Below are 17,007 nucleotides of genomic sequence, written 5' to 3'. Positions count from 1 at the left end.
ATCCTACGTGTTCGCGGAAAATAATTTGTGTTCTTCGTGCCGATATAGCCTGGACGCTAATAGGCCGGGCGGCTTCTCTATCAGGAGCAGAGATGCACGTGGACATGGAGAGCAATCCGCACGGCCCATATCAACCACCGGAAACGAACGTTGCGGCCCATAGAACACCAGTGCTCACCAAACGCATCGCATGACCCACTTATTTCCGACCACCGACGGCCGCGAGCGGCCCATTATCCTCGTCGGTCGCCGGCACGCCGCAACGTCAGCCCACCACGGCAACGGCCACGGTGGTGCACGTCTCCTGTTCGTTTCTGCACGTAAATTTTGCGTGGAGTACGTGGTTTTTCCCATAGAGTGTAGTGCGAGTCTGCCGTGTTTATCCGTTACGTTTTCATTTTTTAATACGCCCCGTTCTACTACTAGACGCAATTAATACCAACAAGGGCCTGACAGGTGCACGCACACGTGCCGCATCAACCAGACAGCCACTTTACCACTAACTACGCAATCAGTGCGGCCTGGCCCATCTCCAGCCACCCACCCACCGGCCTAAACCACGGCGGCCCATTTCAACATAACCACACAAACTTATGGAGCATATAGCGTACAGTTGACTAGTGGTCCGCCTGGGTTCCGGTCCCACAAGTCAGCGAAACAAAGTGATTCAAATCGAATAGTAGTAGTACCACTGTACCAGCTTATAATAAAAGTTAGTATTACAATTAAGGAGGCAATTATAATTTCTAATTGCGGTGTGATTAGGTTAATTAGCACCGGGATCTCTCTCGTTTCTCGCGGCGGTGGCGGAACGGTCACTTCTCTTCTTCACCCGACGCAACAATCCCATTGCTGGTGGCGATTTCGCGAATCCACCTCGTTTAAAAAGGCAAAGTCTAGCCTAGCTTTCCTCCCTCTTGCTCGCCGGCTGCGGAGAAGGGGTTCGAGTGAGATAGAATCCGGAGGAGGAGGAGGAGGAGATTGCGGCGGCCGGACGGCGGCGGATCGGTTGATTGATTGATTGGTTGGTTGGTTGGTTGGGTTGATTGATGGCGTTCTTGGGGAACGGCTACTGCTCGTCGGGGTCGGAGGGGGAGGACGAGGACGAGGGGATGGAGGGGTACCGGAAGGGAGGGTACCACGCCGCCAGGCCCGGCGACCGCTTCGCCGGCGGGAGGTTCGTCGCGCAGCGGAAGCTCGGCTGGGGAAACTTCTCCACCGTCTGGCTCGCGTACGACACCCTCCTCAACGTACGCCTCTCTTGCCGCCCCCGATTCCTCTCTTGCTTTCCGTTTCTTGTCTTGTTTTTCCCCCTCTCTCTTTGCCTGTTCTTTACTCGATGCTCGGTTGGTTTGGTTCGGTTGCTTTTGGATATTGGAAACTTCGGTTGAGGTCGTTGGAAGCTTGCTTTTTATCTGAAACTGTGCGCCCTGTCTCCTATCTCCTGTTCATCAACTGATTTGTGTTTGGTTTCCCTTCTTCTTTTGGTACAGATTTCTGAAATGCTCTGCAGCCATTTGTTTGCTTCTGATGAAAAAAAAGGGGAGAAATTTTCCTACATGTTTATATTGTTTCTACCGCACGTCTACTATTCCGATTCGTGCAAAAAAAAAGTTTTTTTTCTCCATCACAAATATAGTAGTTGTATGGTGCAACCAATATATCATGAGTTGTCAATTTGAGTATTGCAAGTCCGAATTTTGCAGAGATTTGTCGCGCTCAAGATCCAGAAAAGCGCGAGGGATTACGCACAGGCGGCACTCCACGAGATTGAGTTGCTGTCGGCGATAGCCAAAGGTGACCCGACAAATTCCAAGAATGTTGTGCAATTGCTGGACCATTTCAAGCATGCTGGTCCAAACGGACATCACGTTTGCCTGGTCACCGAGTTCCTCGGTGATAGCTTGCTAAGGTTGATACGGTACAACCGGAATAAGGGCATTGGTCTGAGCAGAGTCAAGGAAATCTGCCGATCAGTGTTGGTCGGTCTTGATTACTTGCACAGAGAGCTCGGCATCATCCACACGGATTTGAAGCCGGAGAATGTTCTTCTTGTATCGACAATAAACCCATCGAAGGACCCAGTGCGCTCTGGGTTCACACCGATTCTTGAGAGAACTGTGAGCAACCAGTACAGCGGATCAGTAATTAGTTTCAGTGAGAAGATGCTTAAGATGCGGGCAAGACGTGCTGTCGCCAAGATTTCACTGAGGAGGGAGTCTCTTGGTGGAGTTGCAGCAGAGATGGAGAAGGAGAGAAGCCTGGATGGTATTAGCTTGAAGTGCAAGATTGTTGATTTTGGGAATGCCTGCTGGGGTAGTCAGCAGCTTGCTGGTGAAATTCAGACAAGGCAGTACAGAGCTCCTGAGGTGATCATTGGTGCTGGGTACTCATATTCTGCTGATATGTGGTCATTTGCTTGCATGGCCTTTGAGCTTGCAACCGGTGAAGTGCTGTTTGCTCCCAAGACTTGCCAGGGCTGTAGTGAAGATGAGGTAAGAAACTGTTAGTTATGTTGTTTAATTTCAACTTCTCAAGAATACCATCCTATGTCTTAGTATTCCTGCTAGTTCTGATGATAATCCAGGCATACAAATATGCATCAATATGTCACATAGTCCCTTGCAACATACGACATATTAACCAAATAATAAAATGCTTTTAAAAGCATCTGCTAGGGCCTTGGCCTCTTGGGCCACTTCATCAAACAAATGTGCAAGCAGTTATCATGAAAGATGCACCCAACCTGACAAGCACCAACCTAGCTACTGAATCTTTAGAAAAATGAAAAATTAATTTATTGGGTCCACACTCTTACTCAGTAGTATTCAAATTAACTTAACCAACTTCTGATCTGCAGAAGTTGATGGTGAAGGATATCATGTGATGTTGCTATTTGAGCAGTTTTTATCATCTTGCAAAGTCACTTTCGTTTCAATATCAATTTCCGATTAAAAGTACTGAACCTATTAAATTTTTTCGCATAAAAGGTACCAGCCAGGATACTAGGACTGTTGTGCAGTGTAAACTGCGTCGTAATATGTACTGGGACAAATTGATCTGTGTTGTTATTGTATTGAAGAAAAAAGGAAATTGTCCTCTGTTCTGATTCTGTTAAATTCATACTTATGAAGAAAAATATCTAACTGAGAAATTCCTCTTGCCAGATATAATGCACTGGTACATATAAAGTACCAACCGGTGATCCTTGTCCTATTAAAAATAACTGCAGCTAAAACTTATGTTACTGCCTGCTTGATTGCTCTGTTAAAGTGAACTTGATATCATGCCTATGTAAGATTGTCTGACACATTGATGCACATTGAATTAACTAATCAGTCAACTTCACTACTTCTTACTTCGATATAAAATCTACTGGCATAGAAGTGTTATAGTCAATCAATCACCTCATCATTCTGTTGGTATTCCTTTATAGGATCACTTGGCTCTGATGATGGAAACCCTTGGAAAGATGCCTAAGAAGGTTTGGCAAGTTTCTCCCTACACTGCATCTATCTTGATGTTTTTGAGTTTTCTCTAATCCTTCTGTTTTGTTTCAGATTGCTAGCTCAGGTACTCGTTCAAAGGATTACTTTGATCGGCATGGAGATTTAAAGAGGATCAGAAGGCTGAAGTTCTGGCCTCTAGAACGTCTACTTGTTCAGAGATACAATTTCACTGAACCTGATGCCCAAGGTTTAGCTGATTTTCTTCGTCCAATTCTAGATTTTACTCCTGAAAACAGACCCACAGCTGCAGCTTGCTTGAAGAATCCATGGCTTAACTGATTTGACGATACGGTGACTTTTGAAGCCTAACAAGTAGAATCTTATACAAGCTATGTTGACTATCAATTACTCTGTTTGACTGAGAATGCAGAGAATTATGGCCTTGGTTCTTTGCCTTCTGCAAGCTTTCTGCTAGCTTGGAGAGCTTGGTTTTTCTGATGCAGCTCAGTTTTCATAGAGCAAACAGTAGACACCCTCATCATCTGGATATTGATAGCAAAGATGTTGGGGGTATCATCAGAGTGATTCTTGAGCTCAAGTTTCCTTTTTCTTTTATGAAATGCTTGACCATCATCATGTATCTGGATGTAGTAGCAGAATTTCCATTAGTGTGTTTTGGGTGTGGACCTAGTGAAATGCTAATTAACGTCAGCATGTGCGCTGGCCTGAATTCTGTCGGCTGTGCCTCGTGTTGATGTAAAGATAAATATTTGCTAATGTGATCTGGGCCATCTGGCAGTGGCTACCAAACCTTTTATCTTTTGGTTGAGAAAGAAAGAGCAGTTCCAGTGCAGCTGTGCATTGATTCTTTTTGCTCAATGGATTCTGTGCTGTAAAGTTGCTTACTGGTTCAGAGCCAGCGTGCTCCGTTGCAGTTTGCTTGCTACTGCAGTTTTTATCTGTGATTCGAGCTGTAACCTGTCCCGTACACGTTTTCTGAAAAAGAGAGGCATTTGTGTTGTTTGGTGAGGAAATGGGATTATATGATAAGAAGTTAAGAACCTTTTAAACTGGTGTATCTGCAACAGTTTTGTGCCAACTGCTGAATCGCTAAGCAAGTGAGATGTAATGTTGTGCAAATATAAAAAACGAAAAGTTATGCTTAAAGTACTTTGGATAATAAAGTAAGTCACAAACAAAATAAACAATAATTCTAAATTTTTTTTTTGAATAAAACGAATGGTCAATCAGTGCAATCAAATATATCAAAATCCCTTATATTAGGGGACGGAGGGAGTATATTTGAAATTATATTTGTCAAATGTGACAAGTCCAGGTGACCAGGTGGAATTTTACACCAATGATCTTAAATTCTGGTTACATCTCAATCAACTGAAAAATGTAGGATATTAAGATTGCACAAATGAAAAATACTAGTAATTTTTGAACTAACACGTCATAAAAAAAGGGGGGGGGGAGTATGAAACTGTTGAAAAAGTAAGTTCATGATATTAAAAATTCACAATAACCCATAATCATATCATAACAAGGGTTCATTTGGTGAAACTCTTACTCTGAGATTCTTGTTGCATGAAGCTCGAACCATAGCAAACACTTTAGAGATTCTGGATGATACAGAGTGATGTTGTTGCTCCGCTCCTAAAAATTACACTGGGAGCGGCATTCCCACTGTTTTTCAGCTCCGATCCACTATCACATTTGGAGCTATACCAAACAAACCCAAAGTAGGCAAGTACCAGTAATGATACATTTTTAGCCTTTGTAAATATCCAAAGGAATAAGTTCACTTTGGGTCCCTCTATTTGTCGCCCAGTCTGATTTTCGTCCTTTGATTGCAAAACCAGGTACAACAGGTCCCCCAACTTACGAAACCGTTTAAATAAGGTCCCTTGGTAGTATTTGACCCCGGTTTTGACTAAGGTGGCGCCTACGTGGCTACTTTGACTCGGTCTTTATCTGACGTGGCGCTTATATGGCAATTCGATCCGAAAAATAATAAAAACTATGGGACCCACATGTCAGTTTCACACACAATAATTAAAAAAAATGGTGGGGCCCACGTGGACCCCACCTGTCATCCTCAGTACCCTCTCTCTATATCCTCTCTCTCTCTCTCTCTCCTCTTCTCCGCCACCTTCTTCTCCGTCGCGTCGCTGCTACCGTGTCGCCGCCGCCGACCACCCAGACACCCTCCGCGCACAGGGACGGCATCGCTGAGTGCCTCTACACCGCGCTCGTCGTCCTCCAGCCGCCGCTCCACAAGCCGCCTGCCGCCTCTCAAGTCTAAGCTCCGTTGCCGCCCCTGTGCGCCTTCCGCCGGCGCTCACCATTCTCAGGGAGAGAGGGGGGGATAGAGAGAAGAGGAAGGAGAGAGGATAGAGAGAGAGAGGGATAGAGAGAAGGGGACAACGAGCACTGCGCCGGAGAAAAAGGTGACGGTGGGCTGCGGCGGTGCTCGGGGCAGACCCAACAAGGAAGTCCTCCTCCTCCTCGTTGCTGGACTGCATGAAAGCGAGGCAACGAGGCCGAAGATGGCGAGCATCTCGGCGAGCAGCGCCTTGGGCCTCCCCATGGCGGCCTGCACGAATGCCACCGCCGCGATGCTGTTCGACGACGCGGCGTCCCTCCACCCCATCGCGGCGTCCGCCGCCGCCGAGACAGCATCCCCGGCGGCGGCGAAGGTGGCCGCCACGGCCCTCTCGACGGCTGCTTTGATGGCGCAGAGGAGGAGGCAGCTGAGGTAGCCCGGGAGCTGGACCAGCATGAGCAGGAGCACGACGGCCATGGCGGCGCCCTTGAACACCACCGCGGACGAGCAGGTGATCACCGTGCTCAGCCCTGTGATGAACAGCTTCGCCATGGCCATTGCCATCGATCGCCTCTTGTCTCTGTCATTCTTTTGCCTGAACACGACGTGTTCTTGAGATTTCTTGATGAAAATTTGTCGAACACAAAATGTATGTTCTTAAGATTGAGCAGGGAGAAGAGATCAAAGAGGAAGAGATATGAATTTGTTTGGTCGATTGGTTGTGCCATCGATTTGGTTGCCACTGAGTGGTAGAGCACGCATTAGACTGGTCATTTGCGACGTTTATTTATGACAATGTACTACCTCGTGCAGAATGGTTCAGAGTTCAGTGTTCTAGTGTTCCTCTCAAGCTGTCTTTGTAGTTTGTATCATCATTGAATGTTTATTATATGTTCACGTCAACTCCCCATCTCTCTGTGCCGGCGGGAGAGGAGGGAGCGACGCACGCATGCTCGCCGGTAGACAAGGGAGCTCGCCTAGCCGTCCGCCGCCCTTCTAGCTCGCTGGCGGGAGAGGAGGGAGCTCGGCATGGCTCTAGCGCGGCGTAGGCGGCGGGAGGACGACAAGCGCGGTGTAGAGGCGCTCGGCGATGCCGTCCTGGCGCGCGTGGAGGTCGGCGGCGGCGACACAGATGGTCCGGTGGTCGGCGGAGGTCCCGGCGCGCGCGTTGGTCGGCGGCGGCGACGCGGATGGCGGCGTCGATGGCGTATTCCAGGGCGCTGCCGTGCTGCTCGCCTTCACGCGGACCGGCGGCGCTCCGGTCGGGGGGCGGCGCCGACCACGCCCACCGCTGCCGCCGGAGCTCGCCTGCTCCACCGCTCACCCGCGCCATCCTCTGCCCGGGAAGAAGAGAGAGAAAGGAGAGGGAAGAAGAGAGGAGTGAGGCTGACATGTGGGGCCCACATGGCACCACCATTTTAAAATTATTTCTTTTTGCAGCTGACATGTGGGGCCACACTTTTTTTTTATTTTGCTGAGATATAGTTGCCACGTGAGCGCCACGTCAAGCCACGTGGGACGGAGACCTAGTCAAACAAGCCACGTATGCGCCACGTCAGCCAAAACCGCCTTCAAAACCGCCGAAGGACCATGTTTGCCTGGTTTCCGTAAGTTGGGGGACGGGTCATGCCCGGTTTTACGGTCAAGAGACGAAAATCGGACTGGGCGACAAATAGAGGGACCCAAAGTGAACTTATTCCATATCCAAATCCAAAACTTCACTTATTTGTGTGGCCCAATAGGACCGATTTTGCTCGGAGGATAGTATGGCTTTGGGTGGGCCGTATTCAGCCCAATTAATGGCTCATTCGCCGGGAAGGAAAGCTGGGCTTCCTTTTCCTGAGAAGAAGAAAAAAAGCAGAAGAAAATTTCTCCTTGGCGACGACGAGGCGGCGGGCGGCCACTCTCCAGTGTCATTTGCCCGCCTCACCTGCACTCTCTCCATCTCTCTCCTCCGGCGAAGGCGCGGCGCGGCGGCGTTCTCCCCCCGCCTCGCCTCCTCCTCCTCGCGCGCGCGGCCGCGGCGAGCCAGGCTCGGAGGCGGCGGTGTTGACGGGACGGGCTCCTCTCCTCTCCTCCCCGACCACACCCTACCTTCTCCCCCGCGCTGCCTCCTCGTGCGCACGGCCGGGAGACAAGCCAGGGGCGACGCGGCCGGCCTCGCTCCGCTCGGCTCCATCTCGGTTCCAGTCGAATTGGAGGTATCCATTCTCCCTCTCTCAGTCTCTCTCCTGCTGCCTCGCGCCACCTCATGAGCCGGCGTCCGCCTCTGATGCTGCGGATTCTGAAATTTTTGGTTTACACTGGTGTCCAATTCTTCAATCTCAAGTTGGGGTTTAATACCCGACCACCCAAACCTAGACCGAAGGGTAGATGCAGGATCGTACTAGAGATTGTTGAGTTGCTGCAGAATTTAACTTCTGGATAGGTAGGTAGTTTGTGCAGTTTGGAAGAGGGGATGGACATTTTTGGGCATGGGTTACGTTAGTTGTTTGTCCTAGGGGGAAACTGATCGTTTGTTGGGTTCGTGGTGGCTACTCCATCAATGTAAGTGGAAGGATACTGTGGCTTCTTACTTCTATTATGTTCATGGTGCCTGCTCATTTGATCTGACATCATGTTCACTTCTTCAAGCAACCTATCTAAGTGTACATTTGAAGTTTCTGGAAGAAACTTCTGATCTTGTCTACTGTTTTTCTTGGATAAGTTTCGCTGCCAACAGTTGCTGATTGTACTATTCCCCCAGAATGCTTAAATGCAGACAATAAAACGGTTGCCGAAAAGTGTCCATAGCTCGTTGCGCTCAAGCATTGTTCTATTTGACCTATCAAGGGTTGTTGAGGAGCTGGTATATAATAGCATTGACGCAAATGCGAGCAAGGTATTACTTTCACATACAAAAAGGCAAACTATTATGCATGCAGTATCTTCAGTGACATAAGTTTTCTTTTTGATTCATTTCAGATTGACATCTCAGTGAATGCCAGAGCATGTTATGTTAAAGTGGAAGATGATGGTATGCCTTTATAGCTTTGTACCTTATGTTTTAAATTTCTTACTGCTGGTATTTGCTTTTAGAATAGTGTTTCCTGTTGCAACTATTGCAGGCTGTGGTATTACTCGTGACGAACTGGTTCTTGTAGGAGAAAAATATGGTAAGTTAAAACTTCTACTATTATTTATACATTTTCGTTTACTCCCTATACTCAAAACTGCTGTTTTTGTCATATTAAACAATGAGGGTGCATTGTTGCAAGCTCCTTCACTTGTTGAAGCAGGCCTTATGGATGCTTATCTGATTTCTCTAATGTCAGAATAGAATTATTATCTTACAGAAAAGAAAAGGTGAATACATGATTTGCTTAGAATTAGATAGTAATAATGGAAACAGTATCATTCTGTGATATTTGACATCGATTATTGATATTGAAAGCAGATGTGTTTATTACTATTTTTTATCATCAGATGTTTTTATTGTTATTCGTATAGATTGATGGTTGGTAAATGAAAGCACTGTGTTGTTTTTGCTGCTGATGTCAAGTAACTCTGGTCTGTTTCCAGTGATGCTTTATGCAAATCATCATTAGGTGCATAAGGATTTCAAGACAATATATCTTTGATTTCTCACTTATGGGTCATGAGAAGTTAGTTGCATTAATACCTGTTGGCAGGTGTGAATTTACTATTTTGTTTATTATGCTTATTCACCGTTTCTTTGCAACCAAATATATTTTGATGTGCTGTCCTCAGGGTAAAAAAGAATTAGTTGTCAGTGGGTAGGATTATAGAAACCCCTTTATTTAAGCTTTTGTATCTTGTTAGATTCATTCTTTTTTAAGACGTGTTAAATGTATATCCACCACCTTAATTACAGTAACCATTCACTCTTGTTTTCAATGCGCTAATAATGTATAACTCTTTTATTCCATAACAGCAACATCCAAGTTTCATAATGTCATGGTTGATGGGGAACCTAGTTCCAGAAGTTTTGGATTAAATGGCGAAGCACTCGCATCACTATCTGATATCTCTGTTGTTGAAGTCAGGACAAAAGCTCGCGGGCGACCAAATTCATATTGCAAGATAATAAAGGTAGTTTACACACTTAACCTTTTAAAAGCTCAGCATAATCTTGATACATACATCCATAGCGTATCTGAATTCTTCTGGCAAATATACAGGGATCCAAATGCTCACACCTGGGAATAGATGAGCAGAGGGAAGTTGTTGGAACCACAGGTACATTTTTACTCTACATTTAAAGATCAAGAAAATAAAATTTTACTCTAGTCGTGTATTCATGTGTGGTATATTTACATTTTTTGCCATGTTATATAAGCTACGTATCGTAATGTTTTTCATTTTTGTGTAGTTATTGTTCGCGAGCTTTTTTACAATCAACCTGTACGCAGGAAACAAATGCAATCTAGGTAAATCATGTTATCTTTTTCATCTGTACATGTTTCTTAGAATTCACAATTTTGTTGGAAAGAAGATTTGATTGTCTTTCTCAACATTATGTTTTTGTAGTTACAAAAGAGAACTACATCTTGTGAAGAAGTCTGTTCTGCGAGTTGCACTCATTCATCCACAAGTTTCACTCAGACTTTTTGATATTGAGAGGTAGTCTATTGTGCTACACTAGCCATTTTTATTTTACCAATACCGCGTGAGAAAGTGTATCTATTGACATATCCTTTTTATGTATGTAGCGAAGATGAGTTGCTATACACGATTCCTTCATCCTCCCCCTTGCCTCTTGTATCAAACATTTTGGGGAAAAATGTCTCCAGCTGTCTTCATGAGATAGCTACCTCTGACAAGCATTTTGCTCTTTCAGGGCACATCTCCAGACCAACAGATGTGTTCTGTAATAAGGTAACATTTATCATATAAGTTGTGGGTTGTTGAACAAAAGTTTGGCAACATGTATTCAGCAAAGTGTGTTTTTCCTCTGTAGGATTTCCAGTACTTGTGTATCCTACAATCCAGTTCTTCACTGTCTATTTCCATAGTTTCACATACCATTTTTCTGAAAGCTTGAGTTGGGAGATATCCTTGACTTTCCAAAGATATCAACTCAAGATTCGTCAGTAAAAGCCCAATCCACAATATGCTCAATAACCTGGCATCTAGTTTTCAATCTTCTGCAAGGAATGAGGAAATTGATGTTCGGAGTAAGAAGAGGCAGAAGAATGAAGTCTACCCTGCATATCTGCTAAACCTGTGCTGTCCTAGATCAAGCTATGATCTACATTTTGAGCCTTCACAGACTATTGTGGAATTCAAGGTGATCCATTACACATTTATGCTTTTTAATTCCCCTTCTTTTTCTGGTAAAGCTTCATATGTAAACAACTGACCGGATAAAAGTGGTTTGGGCTTTTTTTTTTTTTTGGGGGGGGGGGCATGTTGATTTGTACCTTCATTTCTATTTATTTTAAAAGCAAATTTGCTTTCTTATAGCTTGACATTCATTTCCCATTCTTTTTTATGGTTTTTCTACTCTTTAGGATTGGCAAACTGTCATGTATTTCATTGAACGAACTATCACAGACTATTGGAAGAAGCATGCACCTCAACTGCCAGAAGGTTAGAAAAATATTTACTTCTGTAATGATGTCTTCCCTGAACAATTTTGAAGTCTAGAAGCTGTTGATTGAATGATTTTCTTATTGTTATCCTTTTCTATTGTAGTGAAAGCTATTGGCAATGATACCTGTGTGCCTTTGGAAAGAGATGGTCAGTGATTTAGTGTACACGATTCTCTTCCTCTTTTGATTCGTCTGCCTTGTGAGCTTTGTGCACGTGTTGTTTTTGCAGTGAAATCAAGTCAGGAACTGTTAAGGCGTCATGGTGTGCAGAAGAAAGAAGATGTCGCTGAATTGTACCAAACAGCTCTGCAGAAGAATACAGTACGAGACATGAATTTTGATACAGCTGCCCCAGCAGAACCTAAAGACAATTACCTTTCTTTGGATATGGAGCCATCCACATGGCGTGCCTGCTATGACCAGATCAGTGATGCATCCCACACAGATGATGTTGCTAGGAATGGTCGGAAGTTTGGTCATAAGCAAATATGTTCCCTTCAAAGTTATAGTTATCAGTGGTTAGAGGACGGCTCTTCCCTGTTAGAAGACTCTGATCTTTCAAGTGCTAACCCAACTATTTGTAAAATGCAAAAGACAGAAGATATATTCCATGGGCATGCATATTCTGGTAAGTTTGGACTGCTACAAGATGCAGAAATCGAAATCGGTCCAGAAATTAAACTCCAAGAATATTGCTTTGAATCTCCCAATAAACCGAACAGAATGACCTGCGATTTTGTGCAAAAGCAAACCAATATACAGGCACACATTTCAGGCCGTGATGGATTCTATGTTGATTTTGATAAATTGAACGAGGACTGTCTACTCAATGAGATATCAAAGACAATCACTGATGTTTCCTGCCCTCAAATGCCACACTTTAATGATGGACTCTGTCCTGAGGACGTTGGCTCCTCCAAGAGTTCCTGTAGTGTCAGGAAAAAGTCTAGTAAAAGGCAAAATAGTGCTAATGCAATTGCCCAGATGAAGTTCCATGATATGCAAGCAGTTTGCGAAAGTGATTACATGGATAGGTCCTTCATCAAGGATACATGTGGCCTTCATTTCTTTCATCCATTCTCGTTGGCTGATACACCTCGCAGTCACAGTCGTGCAAGGATTGACTTGGAATTGCATGGAAGGTCAAATGAAAGCATTAAAAGTTGGAACTGTGAAAATATTGGCACTGATTTTGGATTTACTTCAGACAGGTTTAATATTGATTCATCAATGATTTTTGAAGGAAGCAAACATCTCAATAACTTTGGCAATGGAACTCAATCTCCTAGTTACTTCAATCATGAATATTGTTCTGTCGGTCAGTTTGCTTCCAAACAGGATCGGATACCCTTGAAATCAAAACATGATGCAAGAATGTCATATGATATTTCTCCTGAGAAAAGTTCTACTGGTTGTCATTTGAATGTTTCTTTTTCCCAAGTGGCAAAAAGCAGCAAGCTTACTGAAGATCAGTATGGATGCAGTCAGAGGCCCAGGCTTTCCAGAGGTAGATATAGGAGTCGTTCTGCACCACCATTTTACAGAGGCAAAAGAAAATTCCCTAGATTAAACGAACCACTAACCAAATTGACTACAGAAGGTGGTAAATATACCACTGTTAATGACTCAGGAGGTACGTCTTCTCAGAGCCATGGCAAATCTTTATACTGCTCTGTCATGAGCAATAAGTTTGTATCTTTTATACTAGATGCAGATATCACACCTGTTCAGGAGTATACATCACATATGAACGCAACCCAACCTATTCCTGAGACCTTTAGCAATGACTTTTCTGACCTAAATTTCAGGTATGCTTCTTTTGCATGTTGCCATACTACTGAGAATGTCTTACTCTTTTTTTATTTTTTCATAAACCTCTTACTATGTACTTATTTTTGCCATTTTCTTAGCTTGAAGGGAAATGTCAAAATGTGCGAAGAGAAATGTTCTGATGAACTCGAAGATTCTACTGCTTCAGATGAAATAACAAAATGGCGTGATGACTCTGACCATCATGCAGTTGAGCATTTTGTGCCAAGAGTTATATCACTGTGCACCATTTTCTATGCTCATATTTTATCTCTCTGTGTAGGTTTCGGAGTTGCAACATGGTCCTTTTGAACACGATGATGATGTACTTAGCATTTCTTATGGGCCCTTACACCTCTCATGCAGTGTTCTAGTTCCTGAATGTATTGATAAAAATTGCTTTGAGGAGGCAAGAGTTTTGTTGCAGCTGGATAAGAAATTTATTCCTGTCATATCTGGGGAAGTACTACTCCTTGTTGATCAGGTCTGTAGTCAAGTATGTCATTTGTGGAAAAAAGTTAAATTTAGGAGTATTCTCTCCATTCAAAAGTCTTAAGACATATTTCATTTTTTGGTTTTTCCAAAAGTCTAAGGCCTATTTGTAATCTCTATGTGCTAAATTAAATTGTTGGCCGGAACACAAGAAGCCATCTTAGTACTTATTGGTTGCATGCATGTGTATACTTCATTGGTTTTGTCACATGGTGGATGAGTTAATTACTCCTTGATCTTTGTGACAAAAGAAATAGGTCTTAGACTTTTTGGATGGAGGGAGTATTATTTAGCAGTTTGTTTATATTGTTTTGTGGTAATAGTCATGTTGTGGAGATGAATTCTGTTGGATTGCTTGTTGCATTTGATGACCGCGATACAATACACTACTTTTTTTTCTTACTGTTTAGAATTGACTAGTCATAGGAGATGTTTGACCTTTATGTATATGATGCTTGAGCACATAAAATGTTTGAAATATATGCAGGATACCAGAAACTTGTTGGATTTTTTCTTTCTTTAAGCAGGAAGAATTCATTTCTTATGTTCACATACTATATGAAGTAGTCAGTGTGTATATGGTGACAAAGGTACTTCTCGGACAGATTTTAGTAACTTACTCCTTGTTCTTACTATTTTACAGCATGCAGCTGATGAAAGGATACGTTTGGAGGAACTCCGTCGAAAGGTTGTTTAACTTAAATTGACCAGGAATGTTCATAACATTGTTTCCCCTCTTTCATATTCACTTTGTTTGGATTTACAGGTTTTATCAGATGATGGCAGAGGGATTACTTACTTGGACTCTGAGGAGGACTTAGTACGTCACTTTATACTTTATAGCAGTTGGCATCTGCTGCACTGTGTTAATAGTTTAATATAATATATCTAAGAGAATTATTTTGAGATTAAGATAAGTTTTCTTTGAACACTAGGATGTGTTGTTTGATCTTCTATCATCTATTTATTTGCCAGGTTCTCCCTGAGACTGGATTTCAATTGTTCCAAAAGTATATGCAACAGATCCAAAGTTGGGGCTGGATCATCAACAGTACTAATTCCTGTGAATCATTCAAAAAGTAGGTGCCTGACAATCATGTGAATGAAAAACTTTCTTTTGTGTACTTAGCCTTCGGTGCTATTTTATCAAGGTCTTCTTGCACATCTTCTAGTTATGTTCATTTGAATCTACTTCTGTAATTAAGACAATCTGAGCCTTCTAGTGCTGTTTAGGTTGCACAATTTTAGTTTGTGTTTATCATACCTTCAGCTTCTTATAGTATAAGAATAGTCAGTTCAGAAGGTCACATGAATTTCTTCAATTAACATTTGGTGATAACATGTTATGATGCTTTTGGATGGCTCAGTCCATCACTCTACCCATTGTGAAGGAGCAAAAAGCTGTTTATCCCCTCTGTATACACTAGAATATAATAATTGACACATACCATTTACTTTGTATTTTAAAGGAACATGAACATTCTGAGGAGACAATCGCGCCGTCTTACTCTTGCTGCTGTGAGTAACCTTTTCTGCGACCCACATATTTTCAACCTCTCTGCAATAGCTACTTATCGTACCACCCCTGCAATCTGTCTAGGTGGTGTGTTGCTTTGTACCTGTGTTGGTTATATGCTTATTTCTATGGTAAAAGTTAGTTTGATAACTTTGATATCCATGAAATGTCCGAAAGTGTTTCAAAAGAATATAGACAAGCTTCAAACACTATATTTCTTTGAAACCTTCAGGCCATGCTACGTTTCTTAAAAATAAGGGAAAAAATATTTAATAAGGGATACTTGTTCTCATTGAGTCTGGTAATTAGCTATTTTTTATGCAATTTGCTATCTGTAGCCATTTATGTTGTAGTTAATCATTGTGTACATTTTTTTTTGTTACTGCTATTTGAAGCGCAAATATTATCAGGAGTGGCTGTGGATATGCAATTGTCTTTTTTATATCTTGTTTTTCTATGCATATTATCCTAATGCTGTTACAAATATCTGGCGAAATTTTCTCAGAAAATTTGCAACACATGTTATAGTGCCCTCATCATGTACCCTGCACAGGTTCCATGTATTTTGGGCGTCACTTTAACAGGAAAAGATCTTATGGACTTCATTCAGCAGGTGATTTATTCTGCTACACTTCATTTTAAGTTATGAAACTCATTAATTTAGGTCAACATTAGTCAAATTGTTTGGATGTGTAATGCTTTTTCTTGACAGTGTATTTGTACACCGTTAGATGTAGGTCCCGTGTCTTAGAAAATGCTAGTTCGGAAGGAAGATAAAACTGCAGGGAAATGATTTGTTATTCTAACTGCAGAGTTTTCTTATGCATTGCTATTTTTTCCAGCTTGATGACACAGATGGGTCGTCAGCTATCCCCCCAGCGGTCATTCGTATTCTCAATTTCAAGGCTTGCAGAGGTACACCTTGTATCTCTCCCCTTTTGTTCAAAAGTTTTCACCTCGACTCAAAAGCGACGCCCTGATGTTTGTTCTTGGTTGACCTTAGGTGCGATCATGTTTGGCGATCCTCTGCTACCATCGGAGTGCTCTCTGATTATCGAAGAACTGAAAGCAACATCTCTATGTTTCCAGGTACCATCGAAATGCTACAATTTCCAGATCTTATTCTTACTGTTATCTAAGCCATTGGTTTACTGATGAAAGCTCCATTAATAAACCATTAGTAGTGTCTAATCAAGGTTTTTCTTTGTTTTTTTTTTCCTGGCAGTGTGCTCATGGACGTCCGACCACCGTGCCGATTGTGAACGTCGCATCTCTCCGCGGCGAGTTGGCGAGGCTCGGAGCGGTGAACGGAAGGCAAGAAGAGACCTGGCATGGTCTCTCGCACCATGGACCCAGCCTTGAGCGTGCTCGAACGCGCCTCAGAGAACTGAGAAAGCTACGTGGTGGCCTGTAGCTGTACAACAGTAAAAGATGTAAGGATCATATAGAGGGTAAATAGTCCAAAAGAAAAGGATAAGTGTTGCATAGTGCTTCAATAGGAGATGCCATTCGTTCACGAAGAAGAGGTAAAATGGCCATGAGCCGTGTTGTACACTTGTAACCATTGTGATTTGTGAAGGCCATTCTCACCCTGTAAATGTATGAAAATATTTTCGCAGTTTTCAGACCAAAAGCCAAGCCTGGCTCTCTTTTTTTCCTTTACAAAGCAAAAGGTAATAAGCTTGGCAGCTTGGGCTCCTTTGAAACACATGAATTTTATATGAACTAACTTGAATTCTAGAAAATTTATCTTCCAAAGTCTGCCTTAACAAAGTTTTTGCCTTTCTTTTCAGATGATGACAAAAGTAAATCCTCAAT

The 17,007-nt window shown here is 43.0% G+C and overlaps 2 protein-coding genes across 3 annotated transcripts; both read left to right on the top strand.

The window, feature by feature from the left end:
• Positions 1-805: 805 nt before the first annotated feature.
• On the top strand, positions 806-4,328 carry LOC127783623 (uncharacterized). Its single transcript, XM_052310814.1, has 4 exons — positions 806-1,250; positions 1,707-2,495; positions 3,437-3,484; positions 3,561-4,328. The coding sequence occupies exons 1-4, from the start codon at positions 1,050-1,052 to the stop codon at positions 3,786-3,788; spliced, it is 1,266 nt and encodes a 421-aa protein (XP_052166774.1). The 5' UTR covers positions 806-1,049; the 3' UTR covers positions 3,789-4,328.
• A 3,342-nt stretch (positions 4,329-7,670) lies between these two features.
• LOC127784399 (DNA mismatch repair protein MLH3) lies at positions 7,671-16,807 on the top strand. Of its 2 annotated transcripts, none has more exons than XM_052311689.1 (25): positions 7,671-7,979; positions 8,525-8,659; positions 8,743-8,794; positions 8,886-8,933; positions 9,713-9,870; positions 9,960-10,017; positions 10,151-10,208; positions 10,309-10,401; positions 10,491-10,656; positions 10,739-10,754; positions 10,851-11,068; positions 11,292-11,370; positions 11,476-11,520; positions 11,602-13,005; positions 13,087-13,180; positions 13,283-13,391; positions 13,465-13,665; positions 14,317-14,361; positions 14,440-14,493; positions 14,649-14,752; positions 15,143-15,191; positions 15,743-15,802; positions 16,032-16,104; positions 16,193-16,278; positions 16,415-16,807. In XM_052311689.1, exons 2-25 carry the CDS (start codon positions 8,534-8,536, stop codon positions 16,601-16,603), a joined length of 3,585 nt encoding a protein of 1,194 aa, XP_052167649.1. In that variant the 5' UTR covers positions 7,671-7,979; positions 8,525-8,533; the 3' UTR covers positions 16,604-16,807. The 2 variants fall into 2 exon arrangements, with proteins under 2 accessions (XP_052167649.1, XP_052167648.1); XM_052311688.1 differs by having other exon boundaries at positions 13,081-13,180.
• Positions 16,808-17,007: the final 200 nt, after the last annotated feature.

Source organism: Oryza glaberrima, chromosome 9 (assembly GCF_000147395.1).
Source record: "Oryza glaberrima chromosome 9, OglaRS2, whole genome shotgun sequence".
NCBI classification, from domain to species: domain Eukaryota; kingdom Viridiplantae; phylum Streptophyta; class Magnoliopsida; order Poales; family Poaceae; genus Oryza; species Oryza glaberrima.
The sequence above is the reverse complement of the archived record's forward strand: the minus strand, read 5'-3'. Positions and strand labels throughout refer to the sequence as shown.

Coding starts and splice junctions, on each gene's coding strand:
- LOC127783623 (XM_052310814.1), top strand. CDS start 1,050: ATGGCGTTCTTGGGGAACGGCTACTGCTCGTCGGGGTCGGAGGGGGAG. Junction 1,251..1,706: donor CGTACGACACCCTCCTCAAC/GTACGCCTCTCT, acceptor CGAATTTTGCAG/AGATTTGTCGCGCTCAAGAT. Junction 2,496..3,436: donor AGGGCTGTAGTGAAGATGAG/GTAAGAAACTGT, acceptor ATTCCTTTATAG/GATCACTTGGCTCTGATGAT.
- LOC127784399 (XM_052311688.1), top strand. CDS start 8,534: ATGCAGACAATAAAACGGTTGCCGAAAAGTGTCCATAGCTCGTTGCGC. Junction 14,753..15,142: donor TCCTGTGAATCATTCAAAAA/GTAGGTGCCTGA, acceptor TGTATTTTAAAG/GAACATGAACATTCTGAGGA. Junction 15,192..15,742: donor GCCGTCTTACTCTTGCTGCT/GTGAGTAACCTT, acceptor TACCCTGCACAG/GTTCCATGTATTTTGGGCGT.